The following is a 23,573-nucleotide window of genomic DNA, read 5'->3' on the forward strand; positions in this document are numbered from 1 at the left end:
CGGGCCTCTCTGCAGGGCTGCATCAGGGCAGCTGGCTTCACCCAGGGTGAGTGATACAAGATAAAGCAAGAGAGAATACCCCAAATGGAAGCTATAGTCTCTCTATGACTAATCTCAAAACTGACATCTCATTACTTCCATTGTATTCTATTCTTCAGAAGTGAGCTGATAAGAATCACTGAGGACGTCTCAAAGGCTGCCTTCTGTAAGTGCAATAAGGGAAGGGTCTGGATTAAGGAGCTGGGAGGCGAAAACTGACTGTGTTTTGTGGTCACAGATTAAGCAGAGGCATGGGGGCGGGTTTAAATTGAGGTTTTCGGGGAGAATGCCTTCGGAGTCTCCTGTTCACCCCACCCACTAAGAGCACTTCAGGGTTGTGCTCAGAGGTGCACTGGGGTTAGGGAAGGTGTTTATTAGAGAGATATCCAACTTGCAATATCCTACGACCAGAGAGGGGTCCAAGAACATGTCTCATATAAGAAACGTATGGCTGCTTTATCCCCATCCTTTTCCTGCGCCTGTGGTATACGTATACAAAGGGTAGTTAGGAACATGGGATCTGACGCTGGCCAGCAGTGAGTTGATTTATGGATTTCATAAGATACTGATTAAAATAATACAGGATGCTCTATATTACTCAACAAATAATAGTGAAAAATGATTAGAAGGAGTTTGGGCAAGATGGTGGAATGAACAGCAGCAAAATGATCATCCCTTGCTCAAATTTCATTAAATACCAATAAAATCACTGTTTGAGAATGAAAATTTTCATTAATAACTGCAAAGATAAGATAATTACATAAAAATAAGGAAATTAAATCTGGGCCATTAAAAAGTTTTCCATACATACAAAGAAAATAGTAAGAAATTTGAAAAAAATTAATTTTCCAAATGCAAAAATTATACAAAGTATAAGGAGGATTCAAAGATTGATTACAATTTATTCTCAAAGGAACACTATTCATGTTAATAAGATCTTCTCAGAATTTTTTTTAGATGACAGCACTACAGAATTGGAAGCAAGGCATAATTGACACTGTGAAAATGCTTTGGCAAAAGAAGAGATAAACCTATTAAACATGTGAGATGCTAAATAAGTAAAAAATGATAAAAGAATGTGAGCGAAGAGGATGGATCTAGATACTAAAGCCAAGAAATCCAACAAAGAGATAACAGCAGGTTTTAGAATCATAAAATAGTTGGAAGGCACCTTACAAGTTCTTTGATACAACTCTCAGCTCAAGGCATGTTTGCTTGTTTCACAGACACGACGGATGATCTTACGCTTCTTAATATCATAGAACTGGAAAACTATCTAACTAACTAACTAACTTTTGGTAATGAAGGAAAGGGAACTATTTTCACTACATGGCACTGTCCCACCACTTGCCCACCAGAATCCTCTAAAACTGAAACTTAAGTAAAATATACACAAAATGGGTGAGATGGAAGGAGATCGTTTTCTGTAGAAAGGATGCCCAAAATTTCAGTAAATACAGGTCTTATGTGTTTTAGGAATAAGCTAAACTTGGAGGTTTGGGTATAATCTCAAAGCAGCATACCAGGAATAAGATCATACCTGAGAATGCTTAAGTGTAATCAACAGTATTCAGCACTAAACTGAAGAAAAACCTCATTAGGAAGGGGAATGGTCAGCATGGAATCTAAGAAAGCAAAAGCCAGACAACTCTGTGTTCATCAGACCCTAGGCTGTAAAGGAAGAGAGACTCTGATGAATATAAACTTTGTATTTATTTAGAAAAACATGTTCTGTTATGGAGAAGCACTGTTTCACCCAGTTTTTGTGAAGAAGGGATATTTCCTCCTAGTGAGTGAAATGCTTGTGGAGATTTGCCACTTCCACTTGTTCCGATCCGAAGACTCTTCAAACCACCACCCACCTACTAATTTGGTTTCCCTACTCAGTATCGAGAAGGTGTGCCCTGGTTGGGAAAAATGCAAATTCCAAATGATAAAAATGAATAGTCCTCATTGCAAATCAACATTCTGGTTCATATACAAGTCTCTTAAATTTTAGTGAGTCAGTCTCTTGAATTTGATCTCTTCTAGGTGCTCTGACAGGAATTTTAGAAGCTAAAAAGCTAAGGGTCCAGAGCCTAGATTGAGATGACTTCAGCCTAGTCATACTGCCTGCCAAAGTGGATTCTCTGAGGGTCATGCCATCTTTATCTTACCTCTAACTATGGCAGGAACTTGTAGTTACTTATGCCTTCTATCAGTTACTATGCGGGCCACTTTAAAAATCATCTTATTTTGTCCTAACAACTCAAGAAGGTATTATTTATTCCACTTTTACAAATGAAAACACACACACAAAAACAACTGAGGATCAGAGCGGTTAAGTAACTTGCCTAAGATCACACAGCTAATATTTGATTAAACAGATTTACCCTGGACTGTCTGACTCAAAAGATTTGGCTCTTTCCACTATACCAAATTACCTCCATTCACTGTTAGAAAGCTCTAATAAAGATCTTCCTTATACAATGCCAAAATAACATCTGCCCTTTGGTTCTAGTTATTTGTACCTCTTATTATACTCCAGTCTCCATCTGTAATTATTTGAGTGCACACAGCTTTACTTCTTCTGAATAGATAAGAACAACCTTGAGAAGAGAAACTGCTGTTCTAGTCATCTTCTCGCTCTTCTAACAGCATCTATTTTAGTGTCGCAAACAGAAAGTATCGAATCTTATTTTCTAAATAACAAAATGAAAGCAATAGACTGTAGAAGGCTAGCTGTCAAAACGGAAAGGAAGAATTTATTTAGTATAAGTGAATAAACATAAAAATATTTTATTTTAGTGATCAAAAGAACAGGACCAACTCTTGCCGAGGGGAACTAGTTAAAGGGCAGTAGGACTCAGGGCAAGTAGGATGGAGTTCCGAGCTACTGTGGAGAAGGGGAGTGCAGGCGAGGGAAACCGTAGACTGGACAACAAGGTGGAGAGCGAGAGGAGGAAGAAGGCTGTCCCTCAAAGGCTGTCCAGGCCTTGGCCCTGACATAACGGAGGCCAAGTATATGGACTAGTTCCAGGACATACTGGTTAGTGGAACTACAGCTGGACTAAAAGTTTCCTGTCCAAGTTCAAGAACAAAGACCAAACTGGATCTTTGAATAGAGGGCATAGGTGTCTGTTGCTGCTACGCATGTGCTAGAGAAATCAATTATGCTTTTTTTTAAATGTTTTTTTTATTGTGGTAAAAGTCACATAATAGAAAATATACTATTTTAACCATATTTAGCTGTACAGTTCAGTGGCACTAAGTACATTCACCTTGTTGTGCAACTCTCTCCATCATCCATCTCCCGACTTTTTCACCTTCCTAAACTGAAACTCTGTCCCCATTAAACACTAACTCCCCATTCCCCCTCCCCACCCCTGGCATCTACCAGTGTACTTTCTGACTCCACGAATTTGACTAGACTATTCTAGGTACCTCGTGTAAGTGGAATCAAACAGTGAGAAATCAGTTATTCTTTAGGAGAATTTTATAAAGAGATTTACTCATTTTATAAAGAGATTTATTCATTTTATTCATTTTCATTTATTCATTATTCATTTTCAGATCAATATAATAGATAGATTTGATGGATTGAATTAGAAAAGAAACAATGGAATCCATTTGCCCTTCCTGGAACTACAGATAAAAAGCTACAGAATTTGGGGACTTCCCCGGTGGTCCAGTGGTTAAGATGCCACTGCAGGGGGCGCAGGTTTGATCCCTGGCATGCAGGAACTAAGATCCCGTGTGTCGCAAGCTGCGGCCAAAAAAACAAAAAAAAAACCAAAAAAACCCTACAAGACTTGCAAATCTACTGTCGTCCCTGTTTTATTCTCAGGGTGCTCAAGAGAAGACTGCACCCTGAAGTGGCATCCTTACTCTACAGCAGTGGTTCTCAACCAAGGGTGATTCTGCTCCCCACCCCAACCCCAGGGGACGCTTGACAATGTCTGAAGACATTTTTGGTTGTCACCACTAGGGATGGGTGGTACTCCTGGCATCCAGCAGGTTAAGGCCAGAGATGCTGCTTAACGTCCCCCAATGCACAGGACAGCCCCCCACAGGAAAGAATCATCTGGCCCCAAACGTCAACAGTGCCAAGGCTGAGAAATCCTGGTCTATACGCACCATTCACATCAATCTAAGCCATCACCAAGATGACCTGTTTGCCCAGAATTAAGTTAGTACTTAAAACTAGGATATTAGTTCAACAAAAACAATAATAAAAACAGTGGCTACTATTTATTATTTTGTGCTTAAATAGCCTAAACGCAAGCTAAGTACTTGCCCTCTATCTCATTTAATTCCTACCAAAATCTTGTGAGGTATTATTATTCCCATTTTGCTGAGATGAAAAGGTTGTAACTAGGCAACAGCCACATGGCAAGCAATAAAGCTCTTAGCAACACCACCACATGGCCACTTCCCAAACCAACAGTTATTGTGTACGGTAGAGGTATTTAAAGATAACGTTAATGATAACAGGGTAATGATCTGGGAACAGAGACTCTAGGACCTCGAGACAGGGCATGAAGAGAAGGCAGAAAGCTGTAAGAGCTGTCTTCAGGAAAATCTCTAGAGTGGACATCAAGCACCTGCTCTCTCACTTCCAACTCCTTGGTACTTCCTTATCTTAGAAGAAGCAAGTGGAGCATTAAAATGGCAGACCCAACACATTTCTTGATTGCTAAACCAACAATAATGAAATATTTGTAGAGGAGTAATGGAGGTAATAGATAAAGATAAGTAAATACAGGTAAATAGATAAGGAAGTCAAAATTCAATGTTACATCTGCAAAGACACTTTTGAGATCATCAGCTGATTCCACTGCCTTCATGGTACAACGGGAAAACACAGGCCTTAGGGGAAAGGTGACTTGCCTAAGGTCATGCAGTCTTCCCCATAAAAATGACAGCATAGCTCTGTGGGCTGAAAACCAAAGGCGATTTCTCCAATATGATAGAAGAGTTTAGCTTAGACTTAGAAAGGACTCATAGGTTCCAACTGTCTCTTTAAAAATGGGCATTTTCTTACATAACTCAATATCATTATTACACCCATCAAGATTAACAATATTTCCTTCGTAACATCTAATACCCAGTTAATTATCAAATTTCCTCGCTTGTATCAAAATGTCTTCTTAGAGTTGATTTGCTAAATCAGGATCCAAACAGGGGCCACACACACTTATGACTCTTATGTTTCTTTTCACCTAGAGGAGTTTCCCTCCCTTTGTACCCTCATACCATTGACTTGTTATAGAAACCAGTGTTAGTTGTTTTATAAAATGTCCCACATTCTGGATGTGACTGTTAACTTCCTTGGCCTTGTAATTTAACTTACTCCTTCATCCCCTGTATTTGCTATAAGTGCAAGTAGCTTTAGAGATTCAGGTTTCACTTTTTTGACAAGAAAACTTCATTGGGTATTCCTTCACATTATGTCACATCAGGAGGCTCATGTCTGCCTTATCCCACTTTTCATGATGTTAAGATTGAACAGAGCATTCAAATAGTAACAGCCTGAGCTGTTTCATCTAAAACTTTCAACTACTGATAATCATCCCCTGAATCAATTATCTCATAAAGAGCTGTAAGTATTGCTTTCAAATTCTATCACTCCAACCAGTAAGAATTTATTAGCTGAAATTCTTCCCTCATCAACTAAGCCCGTTTTGTCACCCTGAACTACAGTTTGGACAGGAAAAGCAAGATAGCTATTTAATTCTTTCCTTTTACTTCCAATTTTAATAGTAAGGAGCTCATATCTTAGTTACAATAAAGTTTATTTCCAACTAAATTAGAACCAAAAATACATTTTCACAAAACATTTAAGCAAAAGGGAAAAAAGATCGTGTGAATGACCCAATTAATATGTAAAGAGTTTTCAGCGACCGCAGATTTGTGCAGGGATATTAAAAAGTCCAAAGGTCTAGGACAACCACAGGACCCTCAGAGGGAAAGGAGTGTCTGGTCAAATTCTGTTCCTTTGATAAATCAACAGAAAGACCTGTTCAGACCTGTAGTAACTTTGCAAAAAGATGATCTTTACTCCAAACGTGACTTGAAGGCAAATCTCAAATGGAGGTCTGACTCTTAAAAGCTATATTTAAGTAAGTTGACTAAATAGTTAAAATTGCCTGTGAATACAATAAATTAATTGGAATACCAATTGTGATACGAATAAGGAATCTTTTCTTTGATTAAATGAACAGGACAAAATTGCAGGTTACAATATTAATTTCAGGAAAAAATTAAGGTGAAAAGTACCGGGAGGGTCATCATATGATGATAAAAAGCTCAGCTAGTGGTGGACACATAACCAGAATGAATGGATAAACGACACACACACAAGACATAGGATGCATAAAACAAAAACCATTAAAAATGTATGGAGGAGATAACATAAATATAATAGTAGTAGATTTTCACCCCCACCAAGCAGTCACAAATGAAGACAACTAAATCTGAAAAAGACAGCTGTGGCAGTCAGTAAACGAGGAGATGGAAGATTAATTTTTTTTGAAGTGTTCACTTCTAAAATCTGAAAAAATGTATTGAAAGAAGTAAACACCTTACTGTACTGAGATACAGCAAATGTGGCATCCGCCCCACCACAACAGTCCCTGCAGCTTAGCTGGCCATATTCTTTCATCCTCATCATGCACAAGGGCACTTACTGCAGAGACACTTAGTCCACAGCCATGTACCTAAGGGCTGGTAAGAAAAGATCATCTGTTCAAATTCTGCGGAATTTGAACTGAAAATAAGGAAAAACTTGGGTAGTTTATAGTGGGATAGAATGAAAAGACACGGGAAGTGCTGGGCCATCCTGACGGCAGAGGACCAGAGTGAGGATGCCGAACTGCTGCTCTGAGCTCTCGAGCCGTCGTGGATCCAGAGCCCCCTGCCAGCTCCAGTCTCCCACCCTGGTCTCCAGTCTGTCCTAGGATAGCTGCAGATGTCCTTGCTACTCTGTTCTCCTTACTGTTCCTCAGATATCTGTATTGGTTTGTTAAGGCTGCCATAACACAGTAGCACAGACTGGGGGGGCTTAAACAACAGAAATGTGTTTTCTCACAGTTCCAGAGGTGAGAAGTCTGAGATCAAGGTGTCAGCACGGTTGTTTCCTCCAGAGGGACGGGAGGTAAAGATCTGTTCTAGGCTTTCTTGGCTTGTAGATGGCCGTCTTCTCCCTCTGTATGTGTCCAAACTTCCTCTTCTTGTAAGGACATCAGTCATACTGGATTAAGGCCTACCCTAATGACCTCATTTTACCTTAATTACCTCTTTAGAGACACTATCTCTAAGTACGATCACATTCTAAGGTACTGGGGGTTAGAACCACAACACATAAATTTGGGGCGGGGGGAGACACGTTGCAGCCCATGACAATATCTTTAAAATAATCTCTCTCTGTTTAAGCTAGTTTCATTGAGTCTGTGTTGCTTGTAACTGAATAACACTTACCAAAACAGCTATATTTTCTGGTCTTATTTTTTTAAAATTATTCATGTGTTTCTGTCAAACTTGCCCAAATTTTAAGCTGCAAGACAGCAATAACATGCTTTAACACTTCACTGAATTCTGCCTCCACAGACCTACTACCCTACAGACTATGGGTACAGAAAACAAAAAAGGCGCAGAGAAGAATTCTGTAGCAGATGCTGTGCTGCATGGCCCAGAGCCCCCTTCAGGACTGAAGCGTTCACTTTCCTAGCAACCAGGAGTGTTGGCTGCAGACAGTTCGAAGCCAAGTCCAATTCCAAGAACTGCTGCCAGAGCCACCTCACCCAAGGTAATGCCCCCTCCCCTGCAGGTAACCTGCACCCAGTCATTCAGAAGTCCAAGGGCTCAGCCTTCTAGACTCAGTTCAGGGCATCTTTGAAGGGCCAGCCCAGCTCCAGAGCAACCTTTGGGAATGGCTGAGGCCCCTGTTGCAGATGCATTACATCAACTCTCCCTCTGCCCAATCCTGCTTCCATCCCCCCTTGAGGTGTTCATCCTAAGACTACTCCCCAACAAACTTCTTGCACACAAATCTCTGTCTTAGAGTCTGTTTCCCAGAAAATCTGACTTGCAGTACGGTCTCTAGCTAACACTGTAAATGAAGATGAAGACAAAAAAATTTAGAAAAAATTAGCCAGGTACTGGGTTAATTTCCTCTTTTTCATTTCTAGCTTCTGAAGAATCCTGCTCATCTTCCATTTCCTTGCTAGAGACAGGGTTCCATTCCTTTCTGTACCCTCCAACCTGCCCTGGAGGCAGAAGCCTCAGACACCCTGCTCTCCCTGGACAGCAGGGGGCACCGCGAGCCCCAGCTCCTCCCCCTGGGTCCTGTAGCTGCATTTCTCAAGTCTGGTCCCTTCAGCGCCTGGCCAGGGTGAGGGCCAAAGGAGAGGAGGGGGCGAAGCCAAGAATCCAGCTAGGAGGAAAAGCTGGTCCTGCCCCTCTCCTCCGGCTGCTCCCCGGCTGGCCTCGCCCTGGGAGCCTGAGTCCAGAAAGCAGGAGGTGCTGACTCTGAGGACAGAAACATGGGCCCTGCGGGCTGTGCCTTCCTGCTGCCCCTTCTGCTGGGCGAGCCCCTGAGGCTGGGGGTGGAGTGGAAAGGAGGAGGCAGAGGTTTCTTGGCTCAAGAAGTTACCATATAGAGTAACAGGACACTCCACCTACGGGATGTGACTTCTGAATGGTGTGGCCTGCGAAAGTCCTGAGGGGACCCTCTGTGCCAGGCCCCAAGCAGTCCAAGGCTCATGGATATAGAAGTAAACACAAAGATCCCCGCCCCTGGGGGGCTTATAGTCAATGCACATATCACATATGTGAATTATAAGGCAGGTTAGAAAGCAATAAATACTGTGACCGGAGAGGGGCGTCTAAGGTACAGGGACACTGTCACTTTAAATAGGGCGGTCAAGGAAGGTTTCACTAAGAAGAAGCTATTTGAGCAAAGACTTGAAGGAGATGAGTGATTTAGCTAAGAGGATTGAGGGAAAGAGCATTTCAGGCAGAGGGAACTGGAAGTACAAACGCCAGTCAATGATTTCAGGAATAAGCTTGTTCATTTATTTTTCTGGCCCACAGTGATTTAAAAGCCGGGTAGGCTGAGAGCAGCAAAAAGATAACAGGTAGCAAGAAAGGAAGATATACAAATACTGCAAAATGCTAGTTCAGTTCAAGAAAACATGACAAAAGTAAATAGCTTATAAACCTCAAAATCATCTGAAGGCATTAATGTATTTACAACCTCACATGCTTGATACTCCTGATGGCAGCCGTGAATCATCAAGTAAAAGTTAAATTACGTTCCATGTATGCTGCTAAAAAAGTTAGGTAAGTAAGTATGTAATTATCAAGATTACCACTAATGGGTAGATATTTATAAAAATTTGGCCTTTAACACCAATCTGAGAAATTTAAGTAGGTAGAAAGCCTCTCTATTCAGTGAATCTGGATATAAGAGGTGTTGTTATATATTAATGATACGGTGTATTTGTTTTAGGGTCTTGCCTATCCTTTTCTTTCCAAAGGAAATCTCTGCAGTCAGGTGAGTGGTCTCCCCTTGGGCCCAAGACTGCTGGGCTTGGAACTGGAATAGGATGGAGTATGGAGGCTCGGGAGGACTCAGGTCCCAGGAATGGATGGGAGCTTGGAGATGATAAGATGGGGATCAGGAGAACAGCACAACCGGATTCCCATGCTTCTCTCTTTCCTCTTTCTCTAGTGTGCGGACGACCTGTATACTCAAGCCATATTGTGGGTGGTGAGGACTGGCCTTGGCAGGTCAGCCTGCACTTGGGCGAGTCCCACGTCTGTGGAGTTTCCCTCATCAGTGACAGGTGGATACTGACAGCAGCACACTGCCTACACAGGTGAGTTCTAGCTGGTTGGTGCCTAGCACACAGAGAGGTTCCCGATAAATATTTGAATGAACCCATGAATGAGCCAACAGACTAAGGAAAGTGCCAAGATGAACAGGCAGAAGGAAACCTAGGTCATCTTGGACTAGGGGACAGGGCATAGAGGTAGAAAAAAAATGATGAAAATAGTCACTATATTAGAAGCTTTGCTTACTTTTCACCACATCACTTCCTAAACACCAGTCAGGGAATTTTGTCTTAAGCTGCTTTGGGTCACAAACACAATCTCTGAGAGAAGCAAGGTACCATGTGGTGAGTAGCTGTAGAGAGAGGCACATGTAAAACTGATGTCTCCAGCCAACAGCTAATGAAGACGTGACAGACCCTCCTGAGTCGGGCCTTGAGATGACACTGCAGCCCACCCTGAGTGCAGCCTGGTCAGAGGCACCCAGATCCTAATCCACAGAAACTGTGAAATGTTTGCTGTTCTAAGCCTCTAAGCTTTGTGGTAACTTGTTATGCCACAGGAGATGACATATATCCAGAAATCAAAACAACAGGACTGGGGCTTCCCTGGTGGTGCAGTGGTTGACAATCTGCCTGCCAATGCAGGGGACATAGGTTCGAGCCCTGGTCTGGGAGGATCCCACATGCCGCGGAGCAACTGGGCCCGTGAGCCACAACTACTGAGCCTGCACATCTGGAGCCTGTGCTCCGCAACAAGAGAGGCCACGATAGTGAGAGGCCCGCGCACCGCGATGAAGAGTGGCCCCCGCTCGCTGCAACTAGAGAAAGCCCTCACACAGAAACGAAAACCCAACACAGCCAAAAATAAATAAATAAATAAATTTATTAAAAAAAAAAAAAACCAACATGACTTTTCAATAACAAACTGAAAGCTCAAAGAAAATAGAGTAATAACTTCAAAATGCTGAGAGAATTCCAACTTAGAATTCTGCTCATATTTACAAATGATCAATCAAGTGTGGGATAGAAATAAGACATTTTCAAATATACAAAGCAGAAAAAATATTACCCCTCATGCACATTTTCTCAGCAAGCCAAAGGAGAATGCGCTTCACCAAAATAAAGGGTGGGGCGGGGACAGGAAAACATGGGATCCAGAAAAAACAGAATACAACACAGAAGAAAACCCTCAAGAAAATCATAAAGAAAAGTACCAAGGTTGGAGTTAGAGGGCAGAGGGCTTAAAAAAAAAAAAAAAAGACGTCCCTGGTGGCGCAGTAGTTAAGAATCTGCCTGCCAATGCAGGGGACATGGGTTCGAGCCCTGGTCCGGGAAGATCCCACATGCCGCGGAGCAACTAAGCCCGTGCGCCACAACTACTGAGCCTGCACTCTAGAGCCCGTGAGCCACAACTACTAAGCCCGTGTACCACAACTACTGAAGCCTGCACGCCTAGAGCCTGAGCTCTGCAACAAGAGAAGCCACTGCAATAAGAAGCCTGCGCACCACAACGAAGAGTAGACCCCGCTCACTGCAACTAGAGAAAGCCCGCATGCAGCAACGAAGACCCAACATAGCCAAAATAATTAATTAAGTAATTTCAAAAAAAAAGGATAGTATTGATAAAAAGCCTAATAGGTGTCAACATATTGAGAGATATACACTTCTGGTAGACAGTTTGGGGAACAAATAATGAGTCAGTGATAGGTACATAGAAAACTTAAAAAACAAAGAAGTGAGACCACATTATTAATTCCAGGAGAAGCAAAAAGTTTTGCAAGAAATCTCATTATGGTACTCAATATGGCCTCATAGTGAATAATGTTTTCATAGTCACAAGAACATACATACTAAATACTGATCTAACAAAAAGTTATATTAGATGAGGAGGATGGTGAAAAGGAAGTGGGGAGTTGGCAGTAATTGTTGGGTCAATCCTCACCTTCTACAGGAGGAATACAATATTCTAAAACGGAAAGAAAAAAATTAATGGCAATATATAGGGTTTCTTGAAAACACTAGGGAAAATGCTAAAAGAAAGAGCTAAGAGTTGAAAGTGATTGCCTTTGGATAGCATGAATTGAGGGCAGTAGGGCAGAGAACTTCTGTTATTTATTTATTTTGTAAATCTGATCAAACTACTGAACATTTAAATTACATATATATCATATATACATATATATGAACTTTGGTGGTTATATTTTGCTTTAATTTTTTAATTTAGAAATAAAGGTCTAGTGCTCAGAACTCAAAAGTGAAAATAAAACAACAATGACTGTTAAGCATATAGGCTATGGCTGAAACCACGGGGAATAGTAGAGGTGAATAAGAGAACCAGGGAAAAAATACAGGACAAAACTCTGGCCATAATCATATAAAAGGAGACCACAGAAACAGCAGACAACAAAAGAAACAGTGATCAGGGAGTGAGGGAAGGAGAAAAGAAGACAAACCAACCCTATGCCAAGTTGGAAGCAGCCTGGTTAATTCCAAGTCTGTTACCCTCCTTTCTTACTTAAAGACTTAGTGCTACACACAGGCAGCTTGTTCTGACCCAGCTGTAGCACAAAAGCATGCTCCACTTTTATTCTCCTCTTTCTCTTCCCCTTAGGCGCTGGATTCCTTTCTTATATACTGTGTGGCTGGGATCAATTGACATAGGCCATTCAAATACAGGCGTGAAGTATCATGCGTTCCGAATTGTCATCCATCCCAAACACCACGGTACCACTGCAGACATTGCCTTGTTGAGGCAGTTCTCTAGAGTCACCTACAGTTCTTCCATCCTGCCCATTTGCTTGTCCAGTGTCAAAAAGCAGTGGACAATTCCAGACTCTTGCTGGGTGACTGGATGGGGAGAAGCAGAAGATGAAGGTGAGAATGGGAAGAGACAGGGGTTGTTTTATATATCACCTTCTTGTACCCATTCCAGAATATTCATATTCTAGGCATTTCATTACTATGGCAAATATTTTCAACAAAACCAGACACTATCTGAAAGTCTTCAAATAAAATGTTTGCTTATTTATATGTTTATTTACTCTTATATCCTGCCTAGAGTCTAGCTATAGCAGCAAGAAAAGATACTAACAATTTATTTATTTATTTTTTAATACTAACAATCTAAACACACAATTACCTCTCTGAAACAGAGGTTAACAAGCCTGATGTAAGGTTGGAAAGAGTCTAGTACTTTAAATCTGTTTTTAAAGTGTTGTGTTGTGTCAACTCTTTCCCAGGATAGAGTAAAGACAGGAAATGATCTGGGAGCAGAAAAATGAGAAAGGAAAAAGTTTTAGAATACTGTAGAATACTCACATCTTTACTTAATCAAAATGTATCAGCACTTCTCTTTATTTAGAACATTAGGAATGCCCCGCGTGGCACATTAGAAAAGCCCCAAATAAATAGAATTTTGAATTATCCATTGTTTTAGATTAAGTGTACCAAAAAAACTCTTCCATTAGCCAACACGATTGGAAAGCGACTGTGTTCTGCTTTTGGATTCCCATTCAGAGATGTCTGCATATCAGGACTGAATGTTGTCCCTGTACCTTTCCAGGCTGCTTTTCCTTTCACTCCTATTTATCTCTACAGATTCTGACTACCCTACCATCCTCCAAGAAGCAGAAATACCCATCATTGAACACCAGCATTGCGAAAAAATCTACAACCCGGTGGGTTAGCTACTGCCACAGACAGAGCCGGTCATCCAGGAAAGCATGATTTGTGCTGGTGATCTTGAGAAAAGAAAGGATACTTGCCAGATCAGGGTTTGCTCTTGTAATTTTTTTATTTTAACATGAGATCTTAATTTGGATCCAGGTTTGCCCATCTGTAAACAACAGTGAATTGGGAATCAGGAGACAAATGTTCTGACAATAATTCTTGTGTTAACCTGGATAAGTCACTTAACCTTTATCTATTAATTTAATCTCTTCAACTACTGATCTAGAGCAATGCTAACCACTGGTGCTTGGATTTTCACAGTCTCATATGTTTTTATAAATATATTAAGAGGTTGACATAGAAGTGCCAAGTTTTTAATTTTTTGAAGTAAGAAACATTTCATTGTATACTTAAAAGATGTCATTCCATTGTCTCCTGATCGTAACTGTCTGATGAAAATTCAGCAATCATTTGTGTCTTCCTCCACTGGGTATGATGTGTTTTGTTCTGGCGGCTTTCAATACATTTTCCTTCATATTTGATTGTTAGAAGTTTGAATGTCATGTCCTAGGTGTGATTGTCTTTGTCTTTATCCTATTTGGGATTCACTGACTTGTTTTTTTAATCTACTCTTTTACCTTTCATCAAAACTTGGGAAATTTTCATTCATAATTTCTTCAACTATTATTCTGCCTCATTTCTCTCTTTTCCCCTTCTGGGTGAAACAGAAAATTTGTAAGTTACAACTTTTGATATTTTCACACAAGTCCCTGATATTTTTACCTTTTTCTGTTTTTCAAATTGGATAGTTTAAATTAATCTATATTCAGAATCATTGCTTCTTTCTCCTGCCATCTACATTTTACTGTTAAGTTCATCTAGTGAAATTTTTATTTCAGATATTTTATTTTTTAGTTCTAGAATGACCATTTGGGTTTTACTTCCTCCTTCCCTCCCTCCCTCTCTCTCTCTCTCACACGCATTTTTCCATATCTCTGCCAAAATTTCCTGTCTGTATATTCATTATTTACAAATCAAACAACAATGAAACACAACTTCACACCCAGGAGGATGGCTATAATCAAGAATAGATAATAACAAGAGTTGGCAAGGAATGTGGAGAAATCGGAATCTTCACATACCTAGTGAGAATGTAAGATGGTGCAGCCACTCTGGAAAACCTCAAAAGGTTAAGTATGGACTTACCATATGATCCAGTAATTCCACTCCTAAGTATACACCCCAAGAGAAATGAAAAATACATCCATATAAAAATCTGTACATGACTATTCATTGCAGCATTATTTATAATAGCCAAAAAGTGAAAACAACCCAACTGACCATCAACTGATGATAACAAAATGTGGTATGTCAATATAATGGAATATTATTCAGCCATAAAAAGGAATAGAGTACTTACACATGCTATTGACATAACATGGATGAACCCTGAAAACAGTACACTAAGTGGAAGAGGCCAGACGTAAAAGGTCATATATAGTTTCATTTATACAAAATATCCATAATATGCAAATTCACAGAGGCAGAAAGTAGGTAACTGGTTGGCCTAGGGCTGGAAGGAATGGGAGGAAATGAGGGTGACTGCTTAAGGGTACAGAGTTTTTTTGGGGGGTGACAAAAATGGGCTGTGGTAATGGTTGAGCAACACTGTGAATATACTAAAACTGAACTTTAAATGGGTGAATTGTACAGTATGTGAATTATATCTCAATAAAGCTGTTACAAAAAAATAGCAAGATTGAGAGATACATCACCAACTACTATCACCACCATTTTATATAAGAAAGCATTATCTTAACACTAAAAAAGGCAATAAGAACCTAAAAATAGAAAAATAAGGACAGTTCATTCAACTGAATGAATTTAGTGAAAAACTCATCATATTTATTTCTTTTCAATCACAGACGAGTATTTTGAAACTACTGATATATTTAGCTAAGGTCTCTGCCAATTTCAGATTCTATGATTCTAAATTTCCATGTCAGTGGGAAGTCCAGCTCCCTCCGGATTTTTACAGCTCCATGGGCTCCACTGCCCCATTCGAAGGAACCTCCACCCCTGTGACCACTCTCCTCTTCATGGTCATTCTTCACTATGCTCATGACCTTTATCTCTTCCTTAGGGTGATTCTGGAGGGCCTCTGTCATGTCATATTGACGGTATATGGATCCAGATAGGATTGTCAAGCTGGGGAACAGGATGTGGTCTTTCTTTTCCTGGAGTCTACACCAATGTGACCTACTACCAAAAATGGATTATGTCCATTATGTCAAGAGCTGAGGTCTTGGGTGCCAACAATCCGGACTTATCTGACTTCTTGCTCCCTACTGTACTGCTCTCTCTGGCTCTCCTGGGACCCTCCTGCGCCTTTGGGCCTCACATTTTACCGGGAGAGTAGGCAGTGTAGCTGAAGCTGCTGGCCAAGTACAGGGCTTGGAAGGAATGCGTGGAGAAGAAGCCCCAGGGGCAGAGAACTCACGAGGAGAGTCGCTGGGAACTCTGGATGACTTCATTAAAATAAGGAGAAATGATTTTGTTTTTGAGGTTCTTGATTCTGGAAGCAGGTTTCACTGGCTGGAATGTGAACAACTGAGAAATAAGAATGCCACTTCTGTGCATGGCATTCTTTGTCCCTGACTATGCATCTTGCAAGGCAGGAAGGATGCCTTCCATGAAGAAGTATTTACAGACACAAATGAAATGGCGACAGAAGCAGGCAACAAAAAAAGTATCTGGGAAGGCAAATGGGAAGGTCCTCAAGAAAGTACATTAAGGGTTTACTTCGTGCCCATAGGTTGCATTATGAGCATCTTACCTGGTCTATCCTTCTCTACTTTCTCTACTCTTTGTGCTTCCCCTCTGTAACAAGGTGTCAAATAAGAAACCCATGTATGTAGTTCAGCTCTGAATATTTCTGAAATGTTTACTTTTTGAAATACCTACCACCAAAAATGGATTAACGTAATAATCTCAAGAGCTGAGGTTTTGGGTTTCAATAATCTGGACCTATCCAGGTTAATTTTACTTCTTAATAAAGTACTTTAAATGTTTATAAGGAAAAGATTATTTCCCTTGCTTAACTAGCATGCTTCTTTTTGTTGAACATTCGTGTGACCTATACTATTTCCTTTTCTGCCTAGGCTTCCAGGAGCTCAGAGCTAAGTTTTATACATGATTTCAGTCATTATCTTTATCCTAAACTATCTGGTATAATTCTACTCATACCCCTTTTTATTTCAATCATCCTTCATTTCTCATATGAATGAATTTAAGTTTTGTTGCATCTGTGTCTTTTGGGGTAAGTCAACTTTCAAAAACAATGTTTTTGGATTAAATAAATACATTTAACAGGAAGTGAGGGTAGGTTTGGAAAGTTAAAGTCCTTGCTAACCCTGAACCTCACCTCTCCTCTAGGCTGCCACTACAGCCTCCCAGCTGCTGTTCCCACGTCCTTACCGTCACTCACACCTATGCTCAAGTGCATTTGTTCTCCACAGAATTCAGACTAGTGTTTTAAAAATAAAGATTTTTAAAATGCTTTTCTCCTCCTTTCTCCTGTTTACCACACTTCAAAGGCATCCCATTGCTCAAAGAATAAGAACCAAAGTCCTTAGCAGGACCTACAAAGCCCTGCTGGATCTCATCCCAGGCTGCCTCGTCAGCCTCATCTGGCCTCACCCCACCTGCTCTCTACACTCTCACTTCCTCAGATGCTCCAGAAGCCCCTTCTCAGCACCAGACCTCTGTATCTGCTATTTCCTCTTCCCCGCTGTCTTTGCGTGGTTAAGTCTTACTGATCTCAGTTCACCCTTCACTTCCTCAAGGAAGCTGTTCCCAGCTCTCCTGACGAGAACAAATCCCCCCAATATACAGTCTCGCAATACGGTGTCCTCCTTGATAGGACTCAACACAGGTGTAATTTAACATTCATTTGTGTAACTGTCTAATTAATGTATGTCTGTCTTACCAAAATGAAATGAGGTCCATGAGAGGAAGAATTTTTGCTTTTGCCAACCACTATATTCCAGTCTCAAAAAGTATTTGTTGAATGAGTGAATGAATGAATGAGAAATAAACACACAATCTCTCTGTCTCCCCAACTAAGGACCTTTTGTTTACTGAGGTAGCCCAGAACCTGGCACAATGTCTTACACAAAGTAGGTTTTCAAATACAGGTTAAATAAAAGAATGAAGGAAAGAATGTTTTGGCCCCATTCTCTTTCGTACCTCTCTCCACCTATAAGGCACAAAGGAACAAACAGTACACAAAGCAGGTGAACTGAAATCTTTCTCAGAGACAATAATTCAAGCTAAGCAAGCTCTGGAATGATACAGAGGGCAAAGCAAAATGGCAGCTGAGAGAAAAGAAAAAGAGAAAGGAGGGGCAAGAAAGGAAAATGGAGGAGAAAGGACAGACTAAAATCAAGAACTGGAGAAGAACAAATAGGAAGAGAAAACACACAAATGTATGAGCCAGAATGACATGGCAAGGGGCCATAAAGAAGGTCAAGGAAGCCAAAACACTGCTTCCTATCATTCCTCCAGACCCTTAGGAAGCAACCGTTCCACAGCATGGGAATCTGACAATATTCTTCTCCTGAACCAAGAGTTGAAACGTAAACCTTTTGGAGAGACCAGGCCATTCAAGTGAAAGGGATAACTATAGGAGAAGACCACATGAAGAAGAAGGGATTCAAGAAGAAAGGGATAACTATAGGAGAAGACCACATGACCTCACCACTGACCACAAGACCTGACCACTACTGGCTGGACTTACTAGGGATGAGCACTCGACGTAAGAGCTGCCTAGCGGGTAGGGGGGCAGGTTGGCCTAACATCTTACCCAACAGATGCACTAAATACTGGACAACCCAACAGACCCCTTCTCATGGGAAGTCTGAAAATGGGCCCTAGAGTATGTCAGTGTGCAGTCAGCAATATTAAGTACCCACCATGTTCCAGGCATGTTCTAGGCACTGAGGATACCGCAACATATACAGTGCACCAAGCCTGCCTTCAAGGAGTGTACATTTCAGTGTGGGAGAGACAATAATCAAATGCAAAATACAGTCCTCCCTCAGTAGCCACTGGGGTTTGTTCCAGTACCTCCAGGGATACCAAAATCTGCAGATGCTCAAGTTCCTTATATAAAATGGCATAGTAAGCTGACCCTCCAAATCTGTGGGTTCCACGTTCGTGGATTCAACCAATCCCACAGATGCAAAACTCCGGTTATGGAGTGCCAACTGTAAATGTTTATTATAATGCCAAGTACAAGAAAGTCTGATAAAGGAAGGTAACACAGAAGCAGCAGATAAGGTATCAGGGTGGGGGACTCCACTTTAGGTCGGGTGGTCAAGGAAGTTTCTCTAAGGAGGTGACATTTACAGAGGCCCGCATGAAGGAGGGAAGCAAAACAAATACCTAAGAACCTTCCAGGTAGACAGAACAGCAAGTACAAAGGTCCTGAGGTGGGAGGATGAGTTAGCACACGGCTGTGTGCGTGTGAGTTAGGACAGAGGTCACTGCTGAGCGGAGGCGGGGGGACAGGGCTGGGAATTGGGAGCAGAGGGGGAGCAGCGCCCTAGGAGCCGCAGTAAGGGCTCTGAATCGCATTCTCAGTGGGATGGGAAGGTATTGAGGGCTGAGAGCAGGGGAATGATCAAAGAATAGAAGAACAGGGGCTTCCCTGGTGGCGCAGTGGTTGAGAGTCTGCCTGCCAATGCAGGGGACACGGGTTCGAGCCCTGGTCTGGGAAGATCCCACATGCCACGGAGCAACTGGGCCCGTGAGCCACAACTACTGAGCCTGCGCGTCTGGAGCCTGTGCCCCGCAACAAGACAGGCCGAGACAGTGAGAGGCCCGCGCACCGCGATGAAGAGTGGCCCCCGCTTGCCACAACTAGAGAAAGCCCTCGCATAGAAACGAAGACCCAACACAGCCAAAAAAAAAAAAAAAAAATAAATAATTAAATAAATAAGTCAGGAGCTCTTTAAAAAAAAAAAAAAAAAAAGAATAGAAGAACAGAAGGTCCCACACCACTGCTCATGGGAGTCCGCAGAGGCTGTGAGGGAGCTAGGATGGTAGACAGGGGAGCTGGATGGTAGCAGAATTAGACGAGAAGCAGAGAGAAAGACAATCAACCCCAGCCAGCTAACAAGCAAAACACTAGAGGACTACGGCACCTGAACATCAGTGAGGAAGGTTCGATTCCAGGAGGCTGTGGGCTGTTTCTTGTTTTCCCTGTCCCCTACCAGCACCACCCTTATAATAAGGCCCCGTGAACCAAGGTGAAGAAAGGCACAAGCCCAAGTTTTTTACCATCTACTTTATAATTCATCACTAAGACACCTACCTTACTTCCTATTTGTTTTTTCCCTTCTTACCCAGAGCAATATTCTTCTCATTCCTTCCTCCCATTTCCACCTCAAGGCCTTATTTAAATCTGTCCTCTATACCTGGAATGCCCTTCTCTTGTATACCTCAGCCCAATCAATCTGTTGATTAGAAAAGGAGGCAGTGAATATCTGAAAAACACACTGAAAGGACCCTAGGAAATGGTTTTAAAAACTAACAGGGAATGGGTGAAGTATACGGTATGTGAATTATATCTCAATAAAGTATTTTTTTAAAAACTGACCAGGGAAGTTTTTTTCCTGCTTATACAAAAAACAACTAGTCTATGGTGTATTTAGGGCTTTCTAAAGATCTTCTAAATAATTCTTGTGATTGTATTTCAAGAAAAGGCTCAAACTAACTACATACATTTTCTGTTTCCATTGCTAAAACACAAAATATAAAGCTTAACCCAATATATGAGTACAGCAACTGGTAACACATGACTGGAGGACCAAAAAATCAATAAACATTTGTATTCACAGAACTAAAATGTCACACTTACTGGTAACGAATTTAGTCCACACCACCAATGACCAAATGAGGAGAAAATTAATAGGAACAACTTTACATCTTATTTTGGAGGTGGGCTCAATAGCCTTTCTGCCTTAAAAATCTATTTTAATTTGCAGAATACTTTATTCCTTGGAATATCTGCTTTAATATGCTCCAATTTTCATTTTCTTGCCCTGAGGAATTTTAATTAAGGTTGGATTTGCTAAGGTCACATTTAACAAATAAAGCTATACACTAAGGCTGCTGAAATCCAACCAGAACTTTTTTTTTCCCCAAAAGTGAGGAAATATAGTTATTTCCAGATCTTCTATTTATATAACAAATAGACTATTTCAAGTAATCACCCATTTTTTTCTTTATTTCATTAAACTGTAAAGTCACCCCCAACATGTGGCAATATTACAGAAAAAGGATTCAGAATAATAATAAAATGTGGAAGCTTTATTTTTATATTATTTCAACAATGGGTATTTTACCTTTTCAGATGCTTGGTTTCATTCTGAAGCTATAATATTCTCTACACCAAATTTGACTACGTACAGTTTACATACTAGAAATCAGTTGCCTGAGAATTCTGTTAAACATGATCCTTCTTCAGGAAGGAAGGGAAGGGAAGGAGTCATTCAAAATAACCAGAGATTAATTTTATTCCTTACAATCAATAATTGAGAGGAAATGTTCACTGTCATAAGAATAAAAAAAGACTGAAATCTTTAATGGAAAATTCTAATTGCTTTCCAGGATAATTATCCTCAACCAACCCAAATTCTCTCCACAGTGTCTTCTACCATGTAAGTCTTCACTTCCCATCTCCATGTGGTTGGAATAAAGTGACTGAGGTCTAGTCCGGTGGCTCTTTGTGCCACTCTTATGACACCTAGCCCACGCTGCCCTGTACCATAATTAACTTTGATAATTAACACCCAGGAGTGAAAAGAATAGGATGGGATGAGGCCTTAAGGCTCCAAAATGCTAAAGGCATCCTGATTTTAGTGGAAATTAGTGAGAAGAGGACAGATTCTAGACACAGTTGGGTAGGACTGTGATAACATTTTGATTGGATCCAGATGTGATTCGATGGATTGGATGTGGGTGATGGGAGTGAGGGTGGTAATTGGAATAGGAGGATGGGAAAGATAAAGATTTGAAAAGAGAAATCAAGAATGACTGCTAGGTTACTGGCCTGAGAATGGCCATACTATTAAATGAAATGAGGAAGGCTGGAGGAGGAACAGTTTGCTGGGCTATCAAATGCAGTGATAGGCTGAATAATGGCCCCCAAGGATGTCCCTGTCTAATCCCCAAACCTGTGAATATGTTACATTACCTGGTAAAAGCAACTCTGCACATATGATTAAGTATTTTGAGATTTGGACATTATCCTGGATTATGGGTGGGCCCAATATAATCACAAATCTTTTTAAAGAGGAACGCAGGCGAGTCAGAGTCAGAGATGTTTATGAGACTATGCAGAAGGATGGAAGCAGAAGGAAGAGAGGAACAAAGATGCTATGCTGCTGGCTTTGAGGATGGAGCAAGGGGCCACAAGCCGAGGAGTGCAGCTGGCCTACAGAAATTTTAAAAAGGCAAACATGATTCTCCCTTAGGCCTGGAGATAAAATGCAGCCCTACCAACACCTTGATTTTAGCCCAGTGAAACTGATGCCAGACTGCTGGCCTCCAGAACTGTAGGACAATTTGTAGCAATTTGTTACAGCAGCAATGGGAAACATACATACATGTTAGATGTGAGATGTCTATTAGACATACAAGTAGAGATGTTGAGGAGGCAGTCTGGAGCTCAGAGAGGGCAGGACTAGAGAAAAAAAACCAGAAGAATCTGTTTGAATTATGGACCCTCTTTCCCACATTACTCTAACCCTGCATCCCAAAAAAGCACTCATGCACAAACACAACATTTTTTCATGAAATTTCAAGATGGTCAAGAATCTCTACATTCGTGGAACCTCTAGAATAGTGTAAGTAATCACAAAGCAGCCTGTTCTAACTCTGATGATTGTTCCCTCCCTAAGGAGGAGGAAGCCAAGTAACTCTTCATTTAAAAAAAAAAATCTTTTTAAAAATATTCTTTTTCCTAATTCTGCTTATTAAAAAAAAACCCACAATGTTACAGAAATATCTAACATAGGAAGTTCAAATCCCCATGTACCTACCGGCTGTGTTCATCACTATCACCCTTTACATGTTCTCTTCTTGCTTAAAGATGTGGCCAACATACCTCTGACACCTTTTTAAATGTTTATACAGATATACAGGTTTTTTTAACCTTGCTTTTTTCTTTGATTAAGCTTGCTTTTTAAAATTAGCTTATGATAACAGAAAGCTGGTTACAACAATTGCAAAGCTTCAGAGTTGAGACTTTCGATTCCTCCTATTAAAAATTCCACATAACTAGGCTAGATAAAAAGAAGGATAGCAGTTGGTTGATCAAAGAAATTTTGTGTCAATGAATTTTAAATAATGAAAACACTTTTGCCTGAAAAATTAAAATCACTAGAGCATCTTCAAAGGCAAGTATTTGGATTTCTCCTATCCCCCTATGAGTTCAATGAAGCTATTTTTATTTCTGAAACAGAGAGCTAACATGAAAGACCTAGAGGAGATAGTATTTTTTAAAAATGCATTTGCTTCACATTCTTTTTGTCCGAAGTTGCTGAGTTGGTATCATAACGAAAAATATGTTAGCTCACTTAAAGAGGGCCAATAAATGACCAGTTCCAAAATGGGCACATCTTAAACTTCTAAAAACAGGTCACAAAGAAAGTAAAACAAAACAGTGTCAACCCGCCTTTCCTTGGAGCCAATCTGGCTTATCCAAGCCCTTCCAAGAAGGAGCAATCCACTGAGCATCAGGACAGGAGAATCCTCAATACTGCACACAGTCAGCTTTGCACAATGCTTTCTATCAAGTGTTTGAGTCTCTACAAGTGAAAAACATCTACCAAATACTATGTGAGTTCATAAAATATGCTCTAGAAAAATCCTTCTAGAAGAAAGATTATATTTTTCCAGCCATGAATGTAAGCTAAGTATAAGAGGACAGACCTGGGAATTCCCAGAAAAAAAAATAAAGGAAAAAAAGGTTCAAGGCCATGC

General features: G+C 40.8%; 2 protein-coding genes across 8 annotated transcripts in view; one reads left to right on the plus strand and one right to left on the minus strand.

Annotated features, from left to right (window-relative positions):
• The window catches only part of SH3D19 (SH3 domain containing 19), a 179,475-nt gene that overhangs the window by 139,328 nt on the left and 16,574 nt on the right, over positions 1 to 23,573 (minus strand). The window lies entirely within an intron of this gene.
• On the plus strand, positions 8,562 to 16,051 carry PRSS48 (serine protease 48). The gene is given in 8 exon segments (XM_068543635.1): positions 8,562 to 8,604; positions 9,530 to 9,574; positions 9,752 to 9,899; positions 12,466 to 12,728; positions 13,452 to 13,627; positions 15,667 to 15,930; positions 15,933 to 15,981; positions 15,984 to 16,051. Coding segments are annotated over 8 exon segments (1,056 nt in total).

Source organism: Eschrichtius robustus, chromosome 4, assembly GCF_028021215.1.
Source record: "Eschrichtius robustus isolate mEscRob2 chromosome 4, mEscRob2.pri, whole genome shotgun sequence".
NCBI classification, from domain to species: domain Eukaryota; kingdom Metazoa; phylum Chordata; class Mammalia; order Artiodactyla; family Eschrichtiidae; genus Eschrichtius; species Eschrichtius robustus.